Here is a 21,477-nt window from a genome sequence, read left to right as displayed (position 1 = left end):
CCGGAAGACCCGGGCGCCGCGTCCTCGGCGTCGGAACCCCGGCGCTCCCCGCGCCCTCCACGGCTCTCGGGGGCCCTCCGCACCCCTCTCCCCCGCTCTCCTCACCCCGATCCTCTCTACCCTTCTCTCCCCACTCTCTCTATCCCGATTGCCGGCCCTCCGCACACCCTTCCCGCTGTCGGCGTCCGGATCCTCGGGCCCTCATCTTTGGACCTCTGCACCCCTCACCTCCCGGCCCCTGGCTCTTCCCCACCCCGGTACCCGGGTCTTCGGCGGTCCGCACTGCCCCCCCTTTTCCCACGCCGCGGCTCTCAACCCTTTGTCCCGGGTGTATCTTCCTTCTTCCCCCGCACCACCCTTGCCTCCGCTACCCCCCGGCTCTCGGCACCCGGGCCCTCCGCACCGCCCTCCACCCCCACCCCCGCCCAGCCCCTCTGCGCTCCTGCCCTCGTTGGGTGCCTGGCCACCGACCTGGCGTGGGGTGACCCCGCGACCGGCAGGCTCTGGCTCCGCCCGCGCGGCCACCTCGCGCAGGTCGCGTCGCGGTTCTGGGCCTGGCCGGGCGTCTGTCTTGGCCCCTCCTGCTCTCCTAGTTGGTGCGGTTCAGAAGTCCCCGAAGGCGCAGCCGGCCTCGGGCCTTAGGTCTAGGCGAGGTACCGGGAGGGAGTGGGGTGTGGAGCGGGCACGGAGGGGCCGGGCTGCGCTGCCTAGGGGGAGCGCCCTGCAGCGCCCTACCCACGCTTAGCCTGCGCGCGGGGTTTGAGCGGCGCCGGATCTCGCTGGTACCCCACTTTTAAGTGGGATACTCACCTGTGGCCCTGGACTCATGTCAGCCTTGCCTAAAGCGTGAGCATAGATGGGTGCCCTCTAAGTCGAGGGCAGGCAGGCTAGGCCGGGGACCTCTGGGAGAGGATGGTGACCCCCTGGCGCTTCTCCATCAGAGTCTGCTTGTCGCACTTAAGGGGTTTTGAGCTCAGAAAAGAACTCGGCCTTTTAAGATCATCTGGGTGCTCTCGTAATGCCAGACTCTGTTGGCTTCTGCTTGGTACTTTACCCAAACTTATCTCAGCCTATGGGGACACCGGTGAGGGGGGCCCTGAGAGCGTGTGCCAGCGAAGAGCCGGCTGGAGTGACCTAGCTGAAAATGGGCCACTGGAGAGAGTCCCCCAAGAGGGGCGGCTAGGATGCCTCTTTCTGCATGTCCGTATCTGGCTCCGGGCTGGAGCTCTCTTGATGAAATTCTTCCCCCTCCTTCTCTTCTACCCCCTCACCTACCTGGCTCCCAGTGTCTCCAGCCTCTGGCTCTACCTGCTTCTGAAAGCCACAGAGACCTCAGGCCCAACATACATCAAACTGGGCCAGTGGGCCAGCACCCGGCGCGATCTCTTCTCAGAGGCTTTCTGTGCCCAGTTCTCTAAACTGCATGTCCGTGTGACCCCCCACCCTTGGACTCACACTGAACACTTCCTGCGGCAGGCATTTGGGGAAGACTGGGGGAGGGTCCTCTGCTTTGAGAAGAAGGAACCTGTGGGTTCAGGCTGTGTGGCCCAAGTGTACAAAGCGCGTGCCAATCCTGCCTTCCTGGAGAATGACAGCGTCTGGAGACTTGCTAAGGCCTCCCGCCTGCAGCCGTGTTCAGAAGTTGGGGCAGTTGGGAGGCTGGGAGAGCTCTTTGGACACCCGGGGAAGGGGTGGGGGTTTCAAGGAAGTCTTGCTGACCAGTCATTTCTAGAAAGGCTGCTCCTCCCTAAAGCTGACCCGGTTGGATCAAATGCAGTCCTGTCTCCATCTTCAGCACCTGCCCACCAACCTGAGCCAGATCACCTCATCCCAGTGGCAGTGAAAGTAAGTGCTCGGATGTCTTCAGCTGGCCCTTGCTGTCTCTAAAATGGCACCGGCCCCCCAGAGCTGTCCTCGGTCAGGAACCCCCATTTGCAAATTACCGCACATTGCCTTCCACTGATTTTTATTAGCTTGACCTTTGTGTGCCTATGCTGGGCACGCTGTATTTCTTGGTTCAAGGGAGTGGTTGTGGGAAGAGTCTGATAAAGGAAATGAAGAGGGTTTGGGGTCCGCTGCCTCTGTGGGTGGAGGAACCACCACCCAGCTGACCCACGCCTCTGGGGCCAGGATAAGTAAGAGACTGCCTAGGTTAGACGTGCTGTGGCGAGTCCAAGATGGCGGTATTCATTTTTACAGAAGTGACTTCCTTCTCTCTTCATTTCTAGTCACCCCTGCCTGGGCGCCATCATTTTTGTCTCCACACTTTTCCATCCCCGTTCAGCATGATCCCAGGGATCTGGCAGACCCCAGTAGCAGGTACCCTCGATGCTCTCTTACACCTCCTTGGAAACAACCCTCTGTTCACGCCTACTGAATCATACTTTCCAAGGCCTGAGGCCTGGCTTTTTATAAATGCTGCCAGTGATTCCCATGAGCAGGCATGTTTGGGGAACACTGGACCAAAATATCATCTGCTCCGTGGAAGACAAAAGGAGTGGATGTCAGCTGTGTACCAGGACAGGAGTCAGTCATGGCAGATGCATTATGTAGTCTGTACTAGCTGCCTTTGAGGTAGGCACTTGCTTGACTTGTATCTCTTTATTTATATCTCCGCTTTGTTCCTGAAAGGACTTGATATGGGGGTAAGGACTGTTATCTCCATGTTTTGTTTTGTTTTTATGATTTTATTTATTTACTTAGAGACAGAGAGTAAGCAAGAGCACGAGCAGCGGGGAGGGGCAGAGGGAGAGGGAGAAGCAGGCTCCCCACCGAGCAGGGAGCCTGATGCGGGACTGCATCCCAGGACCCTGGGATCATGACCTGAGCTGAAGGCAGACACTTAACCGACTGAGCCACTGAGGCTGCACCTATCTCCATGTTTTAAAAAGTGGAACAGCCTTAAAAAGTTAAAAATTGAGCTACCCTATGATCCAGCCATTGCACTACTGGGTGTTTACCCCAAAGATACAGACGTAGTGAAGAGAAGGGCCATATGCACCCCAATGTTCATAGCAGCAATGTCCACAATAGCTAAATCGTGGAAGGAGCCGAGATGCCCTGCAACAGATGACTGGATTAAGAAGTTGTGGTCCATATATACAATGGAATATTACTCAGCAATCAGAAAGAATGAGTTCTCAACATTTGCTACAACATGGACGGCACTGGAGGAGATAATGCTTAGTGAAATAAGTCAAGCAGAGAAAGACAACTATCATATGATTTCTCTCATCTATGGAACATAAGAACTAGAATGATCAGTAGGGGAAGAAAGGGATAAAGAAAGGGGGGGTAATCAGAAGGGGGAATGAAACATGAGAGACTATGGACTATGAGAAACAAACTGAGGGCTACAGAGGGGAGGGGGGTGGGGGAATGGGATAGACCGGTGATGGGTAGTAAGGAGGGCACATATTGCATGGTGCACTGGGTGTTATACACAACTAATGAATCATCGAGCCTTACATCGAAAACCGGGGATGTACTGTATGGTGACTAACATAATATAATAAAAAATCATTATTAAAAAAAAAAAAAAAAAAAAAAAAATAAAAAGTGGAACAGGAGGCTGAGAGGTTGAGTAGCTTGGCCAGTTTGGGAACCAACAGGCCTTTGAAAGCAGACTCTTTCCATCCTACCTCAGTGCATCCTTGCTGGGGTTCTGTGACTCTAGATCCTTCTCTGACTCAGGCTTTGGACTACCCGACTCAGTTACCTGGTGTGCTCAGTAAAATGCAGATTCCTGGCCCCATCCCCAGAGTCGGTGATGCAGTAGGTCTTGGAGGAGGCATGGCCATCCACACCTTCCCCGGACACTCCACGGTGACTTTGGTGCACGCTAATGTTGGGGAGCCACTGACCTAAACTTAATGCATTTGGAAGGAAAAGCCCACCAGTTCTTCCCAGCAAAGCTAAGTGTGGCACAGAGAGCTGGCCCTGGCATCTCAGCGAAGGCACACAGGAGCGAGGGAGGCAGGAGCATCCCGGGTGTTGGGACCACATCCATTCTGCTCTGATGAGAAGCTGGCCTGGCTCCCCTATGCTGGGCGCCTGTCCCGTCTGGGTGAATGTGCCCTCCTGACCCCTCCCTGCCTCACTGTTCCTCTTCCTGGCAGGTGCTGCACCCCGGCTTGCTGTCTCAGGTGCAGATGGACCTCCTGCTGATGAAGATGGGCAGCCGGGTCCTTGCGCTTCTGCCAGGAATCAAGTGGCTTAGCTTGCCTGAGATCGTGGAGGAATTTGAGAAGCTCATGGTCCATCAGGTGAAGTCTCCTTCCCCCAGTTACAAATTGCATCTCACATAGTTCTTGCCATCAGCCATTTAGCAAATGCTGAATGGATGTGTGATGTCCCAGGGAGTCACGGCTAGTATGGTGTGGTAGTCGGGGTAGGTAATGCTAACTGATGTAACACAAAATGCCCAGATCTCAGAAGCCGAATGCCATGAGGTGATTTCTTGCTTCTATTAAAGTCCATGCCCGTGAACTGAAAGAGGGAGAGGGAGCTCTACTCCACAGTGATTCAGGGACCCAGTTTCCGCCCAAGTTGGGCAGGGCCATTTTCAACCTGCATCATCTCGGGTCAGTACGGAATGGGGAGGAGATCCTGGAGGATCCCATTAGAAACTGGGGCCTTCTGAGTCCACAGGCCAGGGCTTGAATGCCACGGCCCAGTGTAACTGTGAGGGTGCTTGGGAAGCCCTCTTCCTTAGTTCCCAGCAGGAAAGTGCAGGACTGCAGTGGGGCCTTCAGCCACAGGCAGCCGCTGAACTCCCAGGTGAGAAGAATTAGTGAAGTCGCGCACTGTGCCTTTACTTCCTTTCCAGGGCTTTTGAGTAAACAAGTCCTCCTCCCTGTCTAGGACCCTTGGTATCCTTGTTTAAGTAGCGACACTTAGTGAACACACTGTGGAGGGTCAGGGCTCTGAGTAGGCAACTGCCCTGGCTCCAGTTGGAGGGTGCGGAAGTTGGCAGTCTTTTAGGAGCAATGTGCTAGGTCCTCATTTATGTCTTCTGATGTAAGATTTTAAGCCCCAGGGACGCATTTTAATGTTTAGAAAGCTTTGGTGTATGCTATGGAGTAATGTAGTTTCGATAATAAAAGAAGATTAAAAGAGAGAAAATAGCTTCTATTCCCACAAGCATCTCTGCATTACTCTCAGTCCTACCACCCGTGCGAAATTCAGTTCCTCTTCTAGAAGTCTGATAGCATGGGTTGATGAGTGAGATTTTCTTGTCTATAAGAAAGGTATAATAGGCAGAGGGGGACTGACCTGTAAATATTCGCAAATAGAGCACGATCTCAGAGACTCCTAAAGAAGTCTCTCCAGGTTCAGCTGGGTTCAGCTGGGGCCCAGAGAGGAAGTGGTCATTCTGTCCTGAGAGTCAGGGCTCCCCAGGCTCTAGCTGAGTCTTGGGAGGTGAGTGGTGTTTACAGTTGGACCAAATGGGAGAAGAAATTCCCACCAGTGAGAATAAGGAAGGCGAAGGAGAGAAGGGGAGGCTCGGGTGGGCTGGGATGTTCAGCACCATACAGACTGGGGGAAGGTAGAGTTCTGGGCCGGAGAGGAAGCCGGAGGCACAAGCCATGGCTCTGAGGAGACAGCCAATTTGGATGTCACTCTCAAGAATTTAGACTTCATCCTGCAGGTAGTAGGGGGGCACCAGCAGATGGATTAGAGGGACGATGGGAGTCAGGGAGCCCCACTCAGGTGCATCTGTTAGGGTTCTGGTGGCTGGTTGGGAGTCAGCTTGGGAGCCATGGTGGGCTGGAGTGGGGGACCGGATCTGAGAGTGCTGAGGCTGCAGCCCACTGGTACTTGGCCCACTGTGTGGAGGCCAAGAGAGAAGAAGTAATGTGCAGTAATGCCCGGGTGTCTGGCCGCATGGGGGCGGGGGCAGGAAGTTCTGTTTAGACACAGAGTTTAAGGGGCTCTGGGTGTCCATGAAGCTACAACTTGAAGAGAAGTGTGGAACTGTCTCGAGGAGGTGCTAGCTGAGGACGGAGGGGATGGAGAGGGGGAGCACAGGCTGGCGAAGGGCAGCAGCTGAGAGAGCATCAGCGTGTGCCAGGGGAGGATCATAGCGGGAAGTAAACAGCGGGTGCCAGGAGGAGAGCTGTACAGGAAGAAGGGGGTTCTCAATGGCACCGTACCGGGTGCCCCGAGACATCATTAGGATAAAGATGGGAGCAGTCCCTTGAGTCTGGCAAGCGAAAGGCTTGGTGAGTGGAGGGAGCAGGGTCAGTGCAGCGGGCAGAGGGGAATGGCTGCTGGAGAGCAGTGGAGATGAACCCCTGGGATGTGGGGAAGGGCCACAGGGGCTAGAGTGAAGGGGGGTGAACAGAGAGGGAATAGCGGGGAGGCAGCCAAGCCCAGGGGCTGCAGGGGTGTCTGCAACTGCAGCTTCCAGCAGTTCATGGAGGCAAAACCGCCCCTCCTGAGTCCCCCGCCCCAGGCATTCTGCAGGAAGGGGGAGGGTGAGGGGGTGGGGGGAAGGCCAGTGGATATGGTGACTGGCTAAGCTCTCTGGCGGTGCAGATGCTGTTGTCCCCGTGCCCAGATCGTCCCTCACCTCTTCTCCACATCCCTGTAGATCGACCTGCGTTATGAAGCTCGGAATCTAGAACACTTCCAGTGCAACTTCCTGAATGTGAATTCTGTCAAATTCCCCACCCCTCTGCGTCCCTTTGTCACCAGGGATGTCTTGGTGGAGACTTACGAAGTAAGTGAAAGCTTCCTCGGGCTGTGCCTTTCACTCACAGCTGGGGCTCCCGTCTGAAAAGACAAACCCAAGAGAGCATGTGATTACTGTCTGTAAAACCGAGGGGAGTTGGGATATGGCACTGGGTGGGAAGGCAGCGTAGGGAGGTGGCTGGGAGTCTGGACGTGGCCTCAGACTTTTCTGGACTTGAAAATCTTTCCATTTTGTATGCTGGTGACTTCATTTCCTCCTGTGTAATGGTGGGCGCCTGTCCCTGCCTCATAGGCTTGTCCCAGGAGTCAGTGACACACTGAATGCAAAATGCCTTCAGCACAGAGTTTGCACAGAGAAAGTGCTCAGCAAGTGTTGGTGTCACATCATTGGCCTTAGCTGTTGCCTGGTCCGGCCTCCTTTGTAAAAATGGTAACGTTTGCTCCAGGGAAGTGACACGAAAGACCCACTGTTACTGGTTGTGTGACCTTGAGCAAGTTACTTAAACTCTCTGGGCTTTAGTTCTTCTCTTTGCTACTGAGGAATAACAAGATCGATCTCAATGGGCACTTTGACAGATAACTAACCTACATGGAAAGTTGATTTACTTTCCTCTTCCTTCTCTTTTTCCCCTTTCTTCCTCCCAATTTTCCTGCTCGAGGTCACAGAGCTCACTCATTTCCCTGTTGGCTGATTCTTGATCAGAATCTAGCTGTCCTGGGGCCTGCTCCTGTCTTCTCTCACGACATTGCAACGTCTCTTACCTGTGGGGGGCGGAGTCACGGGTTTCCTCCATAATAAGCTGATGAGACTTGTTTTCTTTTGAGAAGTGTTACAGAAGGGAAAAGCAAACAGGCTAAAATGAACTTGTGGGTGTCAGATTCAGGGGGATCGTAAGGAAGGGAAAACTCTTTGGGAAGAGCAGGGATGGGAAGGCAGCGCCAATGTGTCACGCGGGGATGAGGAGAGGACACCAGGCAGGCCGTCCAGGGTCAAGCTCTCTCTTCCCTGACCTTCCTTAAAGGAGAGTGTGCCTGTGTCCAGTTACCAGCAGGCGGGGATTCCCACTGACTTGAAGAAGAAGATTGCGCGGCTGGGAATCAACATGCTCCTGAAGATGGTGAGCTCATGGGCTTGGAGAGCGTGCTCTGGCCCCGCATGTGGTCGAACTGCGAGTGGGGAGACGGCAGACACACGGGTCGGCTGCCGTGGGCGGGAGGGGGAGCACAGCAGCAAGCCGCCACGTTGAGAGTCTGCTCAGAAATAGCAGAGCCGGCCAGAACGCCCCTTCGCGCTGTACCCTTCTGTTAAGCACGGTCCTGGGGGCATGCACTCTATCACCAGGCCAGGTGCTGTGGGAAGAGTGGGGAGCCAGACCCAGGCCCTGCCCACGGTGCCTGTAGTTTAGACAAACGGCCGAGGATACCGTGTGTTCAGTGGTCATTCATTCATTCGGCAGTTCGTTGAGCACCCGTTTGTTCTGTGCCAGGCACTGAATTAAGCGCTAGATTTACAGCAGTGAGCGAAACAGACAGGATTACAGTGTTCATGGAACTGCCACTCTCTGGGAAGTCAGGCCACCAATAAGGAAATGATACACAGGTACCACAGGGTCATTTAGGAGGGGCCCGTCCTGGCCTCGTGATTTATTCAGGAAGCGGCACCGTCTGCACTGAGATGTAAAGTCTAGGTGTCATCTATGAGAGGACAGCCTGACGATGAAAATGACACTCGTAAAAGGACACAGTGTTAGCTTTCACGCACTGATAGCAGCTCTCGTGTCAGTATGGAAGTGTAGGGCCTGAGTTCTTCCTGGTGGCCGGCACGGAAGACAGCAGTCGAGGGATGGATGGCACGTTGTGGGCAGGAAAGAGGATTGAGCATCCAGGTCTGGAGGGTGCAGAATCTGGGTAAGAAGGAACCAGGTGTGTGGTCAGAGTGGGAGGAAAGAACCCACGTGAGTGACGTGGAGCCGTGGGGGCCGAGGCCGGTGGCCAAAGTGGGGCAAGGTGAGAACAGGAGCTCAGAGCAGGCCCTGACTCCACTTCTAGCCTCTGCTGGAAAGTCAGCAGCCCCCACCCGAGGGGCTCCTGGAGCGGCAGGGTTGTGCGGGGAGAGCCGGGTGTCCACTCCGTCCGTGTGGTGGGAGCTCAGTGGGGAGAGGACTTTGTGCCCGGCACCAGGGCTCTGAGAGGCACCTTGGGCCGGAGGGGAAGCTGCAGCGGGAGCAGGTAGGGGAGAAGCAGCACCGAGCGGCACCCAGGAGACGGGAGATCATGACGGGCTCCAGCTTGCAGGATTGAGGATGGGGGCGAAAGCCGAGGGATTAAGCTGACAGCCATGTACCAGGTGGTTTGGCCCTGGGGTCGGGGGTCAGCCAGCCTTTCATCCCCACATCCAGCAGGTGTGCCGGCCCTGGCTTCTCTAGTTCTCAGGGTTTTCACCAGGGCAGCAGCCTCTCCTATCTCCTTCAGAGCCAGAACCCAGACCCGGAGGGTCTCTCTGTGGCCTGGGGCTGCAGTAGGAGTCGTCCCCAGAGAGCCTCTGTAGTGGCAGCTCTCTGCACCCTCCTCTGGGGCTTTTCTTCTTCCCCTTTAGAAGGATTGCTGGTGGTTTCTGACCAGAGATGACCCTTCACAGGATGCACATTCCTGTCCCACAAAGTCACCCCTGACTGCTGTCCATCGTAGTCTCTGGGGCTTTCTTTCCTGCTTAGTAGGTTCAAAGCCACTTCCCCCAGCCCACTCGATTCTGTGTGCCAGTATGGGTTGTCGTTATCCTGGTTAGACTTCACTGTGATGGGTAGAGGGAGGTAATAGAGGACAAGTCTGATTTATGAAATGTTTTTTTAAAAAGGTAGTTCCATGAATTATAAGAACATAGAATTTGGGGGAAATCTTTTTTTTTTTAAGATTTTATTTATTTGAGAGAGAGAGAGTGAGAGAGAGCATGAGAGGGGCGAGGGTCAGAGGGAGAAGCAGACTCTGTGATGAGCAGGGAACCCTATGTGGGACTCGATCCCAGGACTCCGGGATCATGACCCGAGCCGAAGGCAGTCACTTAACCAACTGAGCCACCCAGGCGCCCTTGGGGAAAATCTTTAAACAATGGGTAGATAATTATTCTTAATTAGAATATTAACTGCTCAAATCACAGAATAAAAATAAGTCCTTTGTGGGGCACCTGGGTGGCTCAGTTGGTTAAATGTCCAACTCTTGGTTTTGGCTCCGGTTGTGATCTCAGGGTTGTGAGATCGAGCCTGGCATTGGGCTCCATGCTCAGTGCAGAGTCTGCTTGTCCCTCTCCATCCCCCTCTGCCTCTGTGTCTCCCCCTGCTCATGCTCTCTCTCTCTCAAATAAATAAAATCTTAAAAACATAAGTCCTTTAAAATGCAGTTTGGTCTTTGATTTTTCATGTTCCCTTATAGTCTTTTTAAATGTTCTTTCCTTTGAAAGTAACTTTTCTCTTAAAAATGTCAACTGGGCCTGTCCCAGTACAAGTTCTGAATGCATGACATAAGCAGTGAGGCTTTATGAAATGAACACCTCTCCGTCGTTGTACTCAGTCGCTGGGAACTTACTGTCACCTTGGAGGCTTTTTTGCACCTGGCCTGGTGGTGATGGTGGGGTTGACTCTGCCTTGAATAGCACTGATCTCCTTCTAGATATTTGTGGACAACTTCGTCCATGCAGACCTCCACCCTGGGAACATCCTGGTGCAGGGGGCCGACGGGCTTTCCAAGAGTCAGGAGGCACTGCAGCAGATGGATGTCTGTGACACACTGGTGGTGGCCGTGACGCCCGCCCGCTGTCCGCTGCGCCTGGTGCTGCTGGATGCCGGCATTGTGGCGGAGCTGCAGGCCGCTGACCTGAGCAACTTCCGGGCCGTTTTCATGGCTGTGGCCATGGGGCAGGTGAGACCCACTGGGCCTGCAGCAGTTGGGGACGATCTTTTAGGCTCTTGGAAACTTCGCAGCCCCTCGGCCCTCGTCAATCTTGTAAATGCCTACATTTGCCTCGGATGCTCCTGATGGATGCGGGTGGAGTGGAGTGAGAGGGGAAGGACTGCGAAGGGCGGGGGGGGGGAAGCCGTCCAAGGGGTCTTAGTCAGAATATGCTGATGCCCATGTGTGACACCCGTTCTGAGCCGCTCATGGTTTGGGACGAGGGGAGGAAATGGCTCCACGCTGAATACTGTTTCATTCTGCTAGTTTCTCTTCCTGCATCAGTAGGCATGTGGGTGGGCACTGGGAACACTGGCCTCATGTCTGAGTACCAGTTGGCCTGGCCTGTGCCATTTGCTGCAAGACGGCAGGCTGGTGCGAAGCAGCAGCACAGACGACATACTCTCCAAGTATGGGAAGATCCCTTGGAGTCTGGAGTGGTTTTTGACTCCCGACCCTGTGGCTGCGAGGGGCTCCGGTGGTTGGGAATTATTATTTACAGAAAGGGATTCAGCACAACCTCTATTGAGTGACAATGAAGAAACCCTCTGAGCAACTGGTGTGGAATTTTCCAGCAAGAAAGACCCTGGCAAAGAAAGAACTTTTTTTTTTTTTTTAAGGTGAAATTCAGGGGAGCCCCTGCTTATTTGGGTGCCTTCTGAGGGGACAAACCAAAGGCTTGAGCCTGAGACAGTGGAAAGTATCCCCTGAGCTGAGGTTAAACACTGAGGTGCAGTGGCAGATGGAGGGTGGGGGGACATTCCCCTGCACAGGTTGGGGTGAAGGAAGGTCACAGCCAGAGAGAAAGAGCTCGGCTCCCGGGTGGCGCTGTGGGAGGTGAAAGGCTCTGGGAGTGACTGCTAGGGTGTTCAGGGGGACCAGGAGGCTCTGGTCCGAGGGTGCCCAGGGTGGAGGAGGAGGCGGAAGGCCGGAGCACAGAGGCTGGGTCAGGCGTGAGGAGGGAATTCTCCTCGGCCAGGAAGAGAGCCGACAAGGTGAGTGTGGCCGGGCCGGTCCAGAGGCAGGTCCTGCTGTCTGGGGACGGGCTGGTTAGTCAGCAGGGCCTCGTGGAGCATGGGCGGCAGGACGCTGGCTTTGTCGCCGTGCCCTGCGTGGCTGTTGAAGGTGAAGGAGGTGAACACAGCTCGTGGCCCTGGCCAGGCTAGCACGGGGGCTCTACCAACCGACAGAGACTTTCAAAGTCTTTGGCGGGTTACCAGGTATTCTGATAAAAGGATGGGTGGTCAAAGGCAGGATGGTTGAAACCCTGGGTGGAAGCAACGAGGATACGGGGAAGTCTGGGCAGAGCGTCTAGTTTTATGAGCTCTTGACTCTACCAAGTTCCTTTCTTTCATGTCTTGTAGGGCCAGAGAGTGGCCGAGCTCATCCTGCATCATGCCCGGGCCAGCGAGTGCAGGGATGTGGAGGGGTTCAAGGCTGAGATGGCCACACTGGTGACCCAGGCCAGGAAGAACACCATCACCCTGGAAAAGGTGAGCAGGCCACTTGAGGGGTGGAGGCTGGGGGGTGTTTACTGCCCTGGCCCTTGGATGGAGCAAAGGTTGAAGGGAGACCCTCTTTATGGGGAGAGGTCTTGGGTGGGGTTGAGTTTTAAGGCTGATAAAGAGCAAACCTGTCCTCTGCCCACATCTTCCAGGTGCGAGGCAGGTCACTGGAATCCCTGGCTCTCAGGAGTGGCTCCTTGACCTGGTTCTCCTGGGTGGCTGCTGGGGCAGTGACATTTACAGTGCCGTAACCCCTCCCTGTCCCGGGTATGGCCATTCTGCTGCTTTGCCTGGATCAGGGGCTCAGCTGAGCAGGGAGGGAGGGAGGGAGGACTAAGGCCCCTGAGCAGCCAAAGGACATACCTAACGTTCATGTCCTTCATTTACACCTGAACCCAAGCCCACTTTGTGTTTTAGACATAGTTCTAGCAAACTTGACTGTTTTCTCACCGAGTGCACAGTCTACACTAGCAAGGGCGAGTCAGAGCCAGGAGCCCTGGTAGTGAGGAGTGGCGGCTGGCACCCTGCCGACCTCATGGATTCAGATGTGATTTCTGTGTGTGCTGGGAGTGGTGGGGTAGACGGGCCTCCAGGCTCAATTCCGGCAGGGGTCTTTGAACTCACTAGTGTGATGGGAGCTGCGCTGGTGTGTGTCCGGTCCTTTCTGGAATTTGTCCAACAGCTGGTGTGTGTGTGTGCGGGGGTTGGGGGTGGTTGCGAGTATGGATATGAGCTGGTGTGGGTGGGAGGACAGGGCCTGAAAGGGAGAGGAGCGGTGGAGGGGGCTCTGCAGTCAGTTCTATTCTGTTTTCCAGCTTCAAGTTTCCAGCCTTCTGTCGAATGTCTTTAAGTTACTGATGACTCACAAGGTGAGGCCCCCAGCGAAGTCCAGCCCTGCGCTCTGGTCAGGCTGGTGGGGAGGGGTCTGGGGAAGCAGGCGGGTGGCCACAGGGCGCTGAGAGGTACTTCTCCTACAGGATATCTCAGTTGTGCAAACATGTTTCGTACCAGTCTGTTTGTGTGACGAGTGGGGTTTCTGTTTCCTGGCATGGTCATGGCGGGGTCTTTTCCTTGCCACAGTTAGTCTGGGCACCTGTCAGTTTAGCAGTCCAAGTACTCATGATCCCTAGCTAGAGGCATATGTGTTTAGAAATCCAAAAACTGTCTCACTCAGGCTTTTCCTACCTTTTCCTTCCTCAGTTCACATTAATGATGCTTAGTCTCAATGTAAGTCATTCTTAGTCCTTTCCTAGGGTCGGGGGCTGCCCAAGAGGAGGCGCCTCTTGTCCCAGTGCATTTGGAAGCCCCAGTGGGGCTGTCCTGGCCTTCGCCTCCTGCCCTAGCCCCTTGGAGGGAGGTGGCCTCACGGTTCTTCACCTTGGCCTCTGCCTCGAGCTCTGTCTCCTTGTGCTGGAGGGTGGTCTTGGGCCACTCTTCAGAGTCAGGCTGCCAGCCAAGGGTGTAAGGTGTTGAGGGCAGGGAGGGGAAGGTTCTCATCTGAAGATGGCCTTTCCCATTGTTTCTCTTGAGGTTCTTCAGTCTGATAGTGAACCGCTGCATGGGAAAGGCAGCTATTTGACAAGGATCGTAAGACATAACTGCGAGTCACAAGGTTTTCAGGCCTAGTGCTTTCATCTTACAGAAGGAACAATGGAGGCAGGGAGGTCCGCTTGCTCCCTTGGGTCTTGTGGGCGGAGCTAAAACTTGACACACAGCTGGGTCTCTCAGTCCCGTGCTCTTTCTGCGGCTCCACGACTGGTCTGCAGTGGCTGTGTGCTCGGAACCAAACCCACGCACAGAATAGGGTCTCCCCAAGTATGCCATGGATTTGTGGGGTAACGGGTACAGCGAGCACATGTGGGATGCCTGCCACCTGCAATCGGTCGTGCTGGGTGCTTTTCACCCAGTCTCTCATTCAGATCTCAGGACAATCTCCACAGGCAGGTATGATCTCTGCCATATTATCCACACGAAGGGACAGGCACAGAAAGGTTAGGTGACTCACCACATCCCACCGACTGTGCATGGCGGAGCCATGGTCAGCACCCGTCACCGACTCCAGAGTTGGCTTTGTTGGTGGGGTTTTTGTGAAAAGCTTTATGCTTTCCAAAACTTTTGACAAGTTCTGTTTTAAATTTTTTTAAAAGATTTTCTTTATTACTTGACACAGAGAGAGAGAGAGAGAGAGCACAAGCAGTGGGAACAGCAGGCAGTGGGAGAGGGAGAAGCAGGCTCTCTGCTGAGCAGGGAGCCTGATACAGGGCTCGACCCCAGGACCCTGGGATCATGACCTGAGCCGAAGGCAGATGCCCAACCGACTGAGCCGCTCAGACACCCCTGACGAGTTCTGTTTTAAAAATGACTTAAATATCACCATGGGACTGGAAAAAGCTTTAACTGGGAAAAGTGGCAGGTCTGCTTTTCCCTCTCCCTCTGTGATCTCTCTCACTTTCGCTATCTCTCAAATAAATAAATAAATAAAATCTTTAAAAAAAAAACTTAAAAATATTTAATTATAGTTAAAAATACATATAAAAATTTACCCTAACCATTTCCAGTGCATAGTTCATCAGTGTCAACCATATTCACATTGTCATGTGACAAATCTCTAGAATTTTCTCAACTTGCAAAATGGAAGCTATAGCCACTGAACAACTCCCGATTAATTTCTCCCTCCTCTCAGCCCCTGGCTACCACCATTCCACTCTCTGTTTGCATGATTTTGGTGACTTTAGGTACCTCGTATAAATGGAGATGTGCAGAATTTGTCCTTTTGTGACTGGCTTACTTCACTCACCATAATGCCCTCGAGGTTCATCCATATTGTAGCATGTCACAGGATTTCTTTTTCGAGACTAAAGAATATTCTGTTGTATGTATATACCATGTTCTCTTTATTTGTTCATCTGTCCGTGGACATTTGGGCTCCTTCCACCCCTTGGCTGTTATGAATAATGCCACAGGAAACATGGGTGTGCAAATATTTCTTTGAGGTCCTGCTTTCAGTTCTTTTGTATATTTACCCAGAAGTGGGACTGCAAGATCACATGGTATTTTTGTAGTTTTAAACTGAGGAAGCTCTATACCACTTCTCCACACATGATTTTACATTCCCGCCATCAAAATACAAAGGATCTGGTTTTCCACATCCTCACCAACACATGTTATTCTGTTGTTTTTTATAATTCTCCTAACGGAGGCGGGGAGGTGGTATCTCACTGTGTTTTTTTTTTTTTTTTTTAAAGAATTTATTTATTTATTTGACAGAGATAGAGACAGCCAGCGAGAGAGGGAACACAAGCAGGGGGAGTGGGAGAGGAAGAAGCAGGCTCACAGCGGAGGAGCCTGATGTGGGGCTCGATCCCAGAACGCCGGGATCACGCCCTGAGCCGAAGGCAGACGCTTAACCGCCGTGCCACCCAGGTGCCCTCTCACTGTGGTTTTGATCGCATTTCTCTAATGATTAGTGATGTTCAGCCTCTATTCAGATGCCCGTTGGCCATTTGTATGTCTTCTTTGGAGAAATGTCTATTCATGTGGCACTTGATTTTTTAATAAAATAGTGGCCAGAAACATAGAGATAGAAAAAATACAGCAAACACTGAAGAACTCACCACTCAGCTTGAGAATGAAAGCATTTCCGGTGGTGGTCAAGCACCATCTGATGCCCCACACAACTTTTCAGGCCTGAACTGAGACAAATACCCTTTCCTTTTAACAGAGGTTATTTCCCCCTGAGTCCACCTTCAGTTTCCCGACCTTTAGTCCATTTGAGAAATGGATTCTTATTCTTCTAGGTTTAAATCCTGGCTATCCTCTCCCTCACACAGTGGCCTTGAGCAAGTCACGTAACCACCCTGTGCTTCAGCTTCCTTTCTATAGAATGGGGATAATGATAGTACTTTTGAGAATTAGTTGAGTAATTCACTTAAATTGCTATTACTTTTCACCTGGCTCCAAAGGGGCAGAAGTTGGGGGCACCTGGGTGGCTCAGTAGTTAAGCGTCTGCCTTCGACTCAGGTCATGATCCCAGGGTCCTGGGATCGAGAGCAGGGATCCTGCTTCTCCCTCTGCCTGCCACTCCCCCTGCTTGTACTCTCTCTCTCTCTCTCTCTCTCTCTCTGTTAAATAAATAAATAAAATCTTGGGGAAAAAAAGGCTGCTGCAGATCTTGAAAAATGACCCTCATGTAGATGTATAGTTTCTGGTATAGCTGTGACATATTCATTGTATTTTTAAGTCATTCATACACACACACACACACCCTAGAGAAGTACATGCTGCATCCCCCAGATTTTCCGTTAATATTTCTCGTAGATGGGAGGTTGGGTGAGTAGATGAGATGGTGGTGAAAATGATGGGGTAGGGGAAAGAGTATTAGGTGGACGGCAGAAATCCCAGCAAGCCTGGAGTGGACAGTCACTTGGTTACCCAGGATACTGTCTCTAGATCTCTAAATGGCTTTGGAAAGAACCAGTGTGTTTCTGTTTCAGGTCAAGCTAGAGAGCAACTTTGCCTCCATTGTGTTTGCCATCATGGTGTTGGAGGGGCTTGGCCGCTCACTGGACCCCAAACTGGACATCCTGGAGGCAGCAAAGCCTTTCCTTCTGAAAGGACCAGTGTCCTCCCACTGACTGCAGCAGTGGCCATGCCGTGGGCCTTCGAGTCAGAACTGAGGGCCACTCCCGACAGCCTCTCCTGTGGCAGCTCGAACATTTTAAAATTGGGATGCACAGAAGACATGCCAATATTTTTCACTCTGACTTTGTTTCACGCATCTGTTTTAAAAGCTTTGGGTTCTTTGGGGAAGTAAAGGGAGGGAAGAGTCCTGGCTATTCAGTCGTGCAAGCTGGGCCTGGTGTCGGGGAGACTATTTCAGTGAAAATGTTCTGTGGAGGAGGACAAATAAACTTATTTTGTTTTCTTTTTTTTTTTTTATAAAGATCTTATTTATTTATTCGACATAGATAGAGACAGCCAGCAAGAGAGGGAACACAAGCAGGGGGAGTGGGAGAGGAAGAAGCAGGCTCATAGCAGAGGAGCCTGATGTGGGGCTCGATCCCACAACGCCGGGATCACGCCCTGAGCCGAAGGCAGACGCCTAACCACTGTGCCACCCAGGCGCCCCTATTTTGTTTTCTTGTTTTTGTCTCTTCTCTTTTTAACCCTCTCTGCTTCCTGATCGGGTGGGTCCTGTTGGGTGTTCCATGCCTCTGAGATTTAGGTTGGAAAATGTCACAGAATCCTGTGGACCCATGGCTTCCTAATGTTTCTGATTATGTACCCTATTGGTAAATATTTATATTTACATATATATGTGCACATGTATCACTTATTCATAGGTCTTATACAGCTGCTACCCTCACTAGCAAATCTCTGGAGGCACCGTATATACTTGGGGCAAATTTTGAGGTACTTCAAATTATCTTCCTGATCCTTTTTAATATTTTTTGATGGCCTCCTGCTCAATTTTATTGCAAGGTAAGACGATTAATGTGGCTGACATACTCGGACAGGAGCAGAATCAGCTCAGCCATTTTCTTCAAGTTCCCCTGTACGCACATGTTAGCGTTCAGACTGCAGTTTCTCGGAGTAATGTTCAGCCCCTTTTCTATTTGTCTGGAGTCAATTTTGGCTAATATTAACATAGAGATGATAGAATCAGGACATCCCCTTAACCAGGGCTTGAAATCTGCAGTGGCACCCCAGTGACACCCCAGCAATGAATTAAGGCAGTGGCCACTGCTGCCTTTCTGCACTGGGCCCACTCACGGTCAGTTCTCTTAAAGCTGTGGCTGGCCCACGGACTAAGAGATAGATATTAGATATTAGTAAAGCCTAGTTTCTTATTTTTTTTAAAGATTTTATTTATTTATTTTGAGAGAGAGGGGGAGAGAGAGGAAGCACGAGCAGTGGGGAGGAGCAGAGGGAGAGGGAGAAGCAGACTCCCCACTGAGCAGGGAGCCTGCTGCGGGGCTTATCCCAGGACCTTGAGATCATGACCTGAGCTGAAGGCAGACGCTCAACCGACTGAGCCACCCAGGCGCCCCTAGTTTGTTTGTTTGTTTGTTTTTGTTTTTTGATAAAAAATAGCATTTTCTCCCACATCCCAGTGGATTCTCTCGCTTGCTTTGGAGACCACTGCTCTAGATAGTGAGTGGAAAGGCAAGCTCTCCCGTTCCCTGGAAGTTCTGCTCTGACCACAGGACTAGATAGATTCTTCCATTCTTTCCTTCTCAAGGATAAAGTTCCTCCTTTCTGTCTTTTAGGAAGTAAGTAAGGTTTAGTCAGACACAGGTTCATTTGGGGCAGTTCTTTTCAGAGAGCTAGAGATGCAATTTTTACTTACCAAGTCGTGAGGGGAGAGCAGTCTAGTCAGGCAGTGAGGGGCTGGGGTGGCTCGGGGTAGCTTGGGAGCGGGCAGTGGCACCATTTAGCTCCCTCATGGACACTCCGGCCAGACACAGGTTGTGTCAAGTGCACATACTCTGTGGGGTGATGGGGGGTACAAGCACAGAGCAGGCACCGCCCTGAGCCCACACCCTGAGCTTTAACTAAAAGCCAGTTGGTTTAATCACACCATTGTGGCATGTATTACTTATCTATCAGTGCATACAAACTACCCAAAACTTAGTCGCTTGAAAACAACAAAACTTAGTACCTCACAGCGTCTGCAAGTCAGAAATCTGGGTGCCGCTTCCCGGGTCCTCTGGTCAGGGTTTTGCATAAGCTGTGGGTGGGTCTGATGCCAAGCTCGTTCACAGGGTGGTTGGCACGATTCAGTTCCTCATAGACTGTTGGACTGAGGGCCTCAGTTCTTCAGGAAATTTTACAGCGACAACTGAAAATGAACACAGGCTGTATTGAAGAGGAGAAAAAAGGGCAACAGGTATGCTTTAATATGGGTAATTTGCTGATTTTTAAATTAAGCATCTTAAAAAAGCAAAACTTGATTTATAAAGTCATCTTCTTAAGGAGAAAAGGCTATGGCTACTTCCTTGGCTGAGCAGGGAGCCCAATGCAGGGCTCGATCCCAGGACCCTGAGATCATGCCATGAGCTGAAGGCAAATGCTTAACTGACTGAGCCACCCAGGCACCCTGTGGAACAGGTTCTTGATTTGGGGTTAGATGCTCTAACGTCATTTAGAGTCTGTCTTTTGTTAGCACTTGACTGGGAATTTGATTTATCATGTAGCAGCTGAGAGCTCAGTGTCAGGGCTTGGCATCCTTCCTCTCACCTTCTAAAATGCATCATCTCAAATGGGGCACTCATCTGAGAACCCAAAAGAAGCCACCCCAACCCCTCACTGCCATTATGCAACCTGCAAAAAGCAGTAAGGGACATTTGCCCTTGGAGTTCTTAAAGCCTGTCTGCAGAACAAATATGCATCACTGCTACGTAGTCAAAATAGTTTACTGATTGGGACCCTAAACTTCCTATAGTAAAAAAATCAGACTTAGTAATGTAAGACATGAAAGCTAAGGCCCCCACAAATGGTCTATAAAACAATATTGCTTTAAGTAGAATCAAGCACTGTTTTGTAATTCAGCAAGAAAGATGGGGAGGGTGGATGGATTTTAAGTCACTTGAATAGGTTTTGCTACTAGGTAGGGAAGGAATAACAAAGTGTAAACATTTCCTGAGTATGTGCTGTGGGCTGGGTCCTCTCATAGACGACTCCCACTCAGATGGGGCCACTGATACTCAGAGAAGTAGAGTGACTTGTCCAGATTCATAGAACTATTAACAGGCACTGCTGAGGTTTGAACTCTAGATATTTTGGCCCTTTTTTGTTTAAGCTGTGCTTTTTTTTTTCTTGGCCTTGACATCATAAATTCATTCTTTGCTGGGATCAGAGAAGTTGTGTAGCAGGGGCAGTGAGATCCCAAGAAAGGATGGAAAGCCCTGTCTTCCCAAATTATGAACTTCGTATCTTAGTGGCTTGTACATGTCACCAGAAAGTGTTAAGTGGTGAATGGTAACTCAGAGAAAGCCACGCTAGGTTATCAACTAGAAAGTCAACTTTCATTCAGAAAATAGTGGATACTCTCCTCTAATCTATCTACCAACTTAGAAGTTAGAAGGGCAGGACAGGGGCGCCTGGGTGGCACAGCGGTTAAGCGTCTGCCTTCGGCTCAGGGCGTGATCCCAGTGTTATGGGATCGAGCCCCACATAAGGCTCTTCCGCTATGAGCCTGCCTCTTCCTCTCCCACTCCCCCTGCTTGTGTTCCCTCTCTCGCTGGCTGTCTCTACCTCTGTCGAATAAATAAATAAAATCTTAAAAAAAAAAAAAAAAAAGAAGGGCAGGACAACGGGAGAGTCCTACAGGGCCAGAGGGTTAATTAATAGGCTGTTCAGAATGCCACAGGGCAGCTCAGTAATCATAAGCTTTATGTGAGCCTAACTCCAGGGAGAGAGGTTTCCCGCTACAGGGCACATGGAGACCCACACCTCGGCACCGAAGGATGGTGTCAGTTATATTCAAGGCACTCAAATCCCTAAATTTAGGTATACATTTCTGTCCGTTAGTGTCCTATTTTTCATGCCTGAGTGTGTAGTCTTCAGTGTTTAGCTTAAGGATCATTTGATCCATTTCAAACTGAAATCTCCAACGTGTGAGGCAGGCAGGCTAACTATAATTTAATCAAACCTGGAACTTTTTAGGAAAGCTATAACCCATAAGTAAAGACCCTAAGAAATTGCGGGAGTGGTGTGGTGTGGGGTGCGTGTCCAGAAAAGTTTAGATTCCATCCAGGATTTAACAGACGGCAGTATTAAGAGACAAAAGCCAAGAATCCAGGGCTTGGCTCAGGATCAGGCAATTAGAGCACTGCGTAAACTGGAGGCCACGCTAAAATGCAGATTTCTTGGTCCTACTTCAGACTGAAGAGTATCTGAGGTCGGGCTCCTCAGGTGAATGGGATGCCACCAGCCCACGTACTGATATTTGCGAACCACTGGCTGCCGGTTCGTAATCAAGTTTGCAGAACAACAATAAAACAAGACCTTAAAGAAACCGTTGTCAGCCTCCTGCAGGAGAGGAGAGTACAAAAGACTAGCTTTGGGAAGGTCCTCTGGCTCAGGCGGTCCGGCGGCCTAAAAGGGTCCGGAAGGCAGTTAACTCAGGAGCAGTAGGCAGAGCAGCTCGCGGAGGCGGGAAAACACCGCGTCTACATCAGCAGTCCGGGAGGAGCGAGAGCAGACTCAGTGCTGCCTTCTCAGCACACGCGTGCAATCAGAAGATCCCAAACCCCGGCCCAAGGCCCGGCGACCCGAAGACCGGAACTCGGCCCCCGTTCCCCACCTACTGGGAGATGGGCGGATGGACGCC

General features: G+C 51.7%; 1 protein-coding gene and 1 long non-coding RNA gene across 7 annotated transcripts; one reads left to right on the top strand and one right to left on the bottom strand.

The window, feature by feature from the left end:
• The first annotated feature begins 34 nt into the window (after positions 1-34).
• ADCK2 (aarF domain containing kinase 2) lies at positions 35-17,079 on the top strand. Of its 4 annotated transcripts, XM_045792504.2 has the most exons (8): positions 35-1,845; positions 4,119-4,265; positions 6,596-6,724; positions 7,719-7,814; positions 10,360-10,608; positions 12,003-12,131; positions 12,959-13,012; positions 16,637-17,079. In XM_045792504.2, exons 1-8 carry the CDS (start codon positions 913-915, stop codon positions 16,775-16,777), a joined length of 1,878 nt encoding a protein of 625 aa, XP_045648460.1. In that variant the 5' UTR covers positions 35-912; the 3' UTR covers positions 16,778-17,079. The 4 variants fall into 4 exon arrangements, with proteins under 4 accessions (XP_045648460.1, XP_087716913.1, XP_045648461.1 ...); XM_087860787.1 differs by lacking the exon at positions 10,360-10,608; XM_045792505.2 differs by lacking the exon at positions 12,959-13,012.
• LOC123788875 (uncharacterized) lies at positions 6,662-21,466 on the bottom strand. 3 transcript variants are annotated; one of them, XR_006778590.2, is made up of 3 exons: positions 21,153-21,466; positions 18,805-19,001; positions 6,662-6,777 (listed from the first exon to the last, which is right to left on the bottom strand). It is a non-coding gene; the product is annotated as an uncharacterized LOC123788875 (long non-coding RNA). The 3 variants fall into 3 exon arrangements; XR_006778588.2 differs by lacking the exon at positions 6,662-6,777 and adding an exon at positions 8,002-8,600; XR_006778589.2 differs by lacking the exon at positions 6,662-6,777 and adding an exon at positions 8,002-8,600 and having other exon boundaries at positions 18,805-18,984.
• Positions 21,467-21,477: the final 11 nt, after the last annotated feature.

The sequence above is a fragment of the Ursus americanus genome, chromosome 3, assembly GCF_024610735.1.
Source record: "Ursus americanus isolate L20-20 chromosome 3, mUrsAme1.1.p, whole genome shotgun sequence".
In the NCBI taxonomy this organism is placed as follows: domain Eukaryota; kingdom Metazoa; phylum Chordata; class Mammalia; order Carnivora; family Ursidae; genus Ursus; species Ursus americanus.
This window is presented reverse-complemented; position numbering and strand designations above follow the sequence as displayed.

Bases quoted from the DNA above. Each gene is read 5' to 3' on its own strand.
- ADCK2 (XM_045792504.2), top strand. From the start codon at position 913: ATGGTGACCCCCTGGCGCTTCTCCATCAGAGTCTGCTTGTCGCACTTA. The intron at 10,609-12,002 runs GTGAGACCCACT...CATGTCTTGTAG, and splicing joins TGGCTGTGGCCATGGGGCAG to GGCCAGAGAGTGGCCGAGCT. The intron at 12,132-12,958 runs GTGAGCAGGCCA...TCTGTTTTCCAG, and splicing joins ACACCATCACCCTGGAAAAG to CTTCAAGTTTCCAGCCTTCT.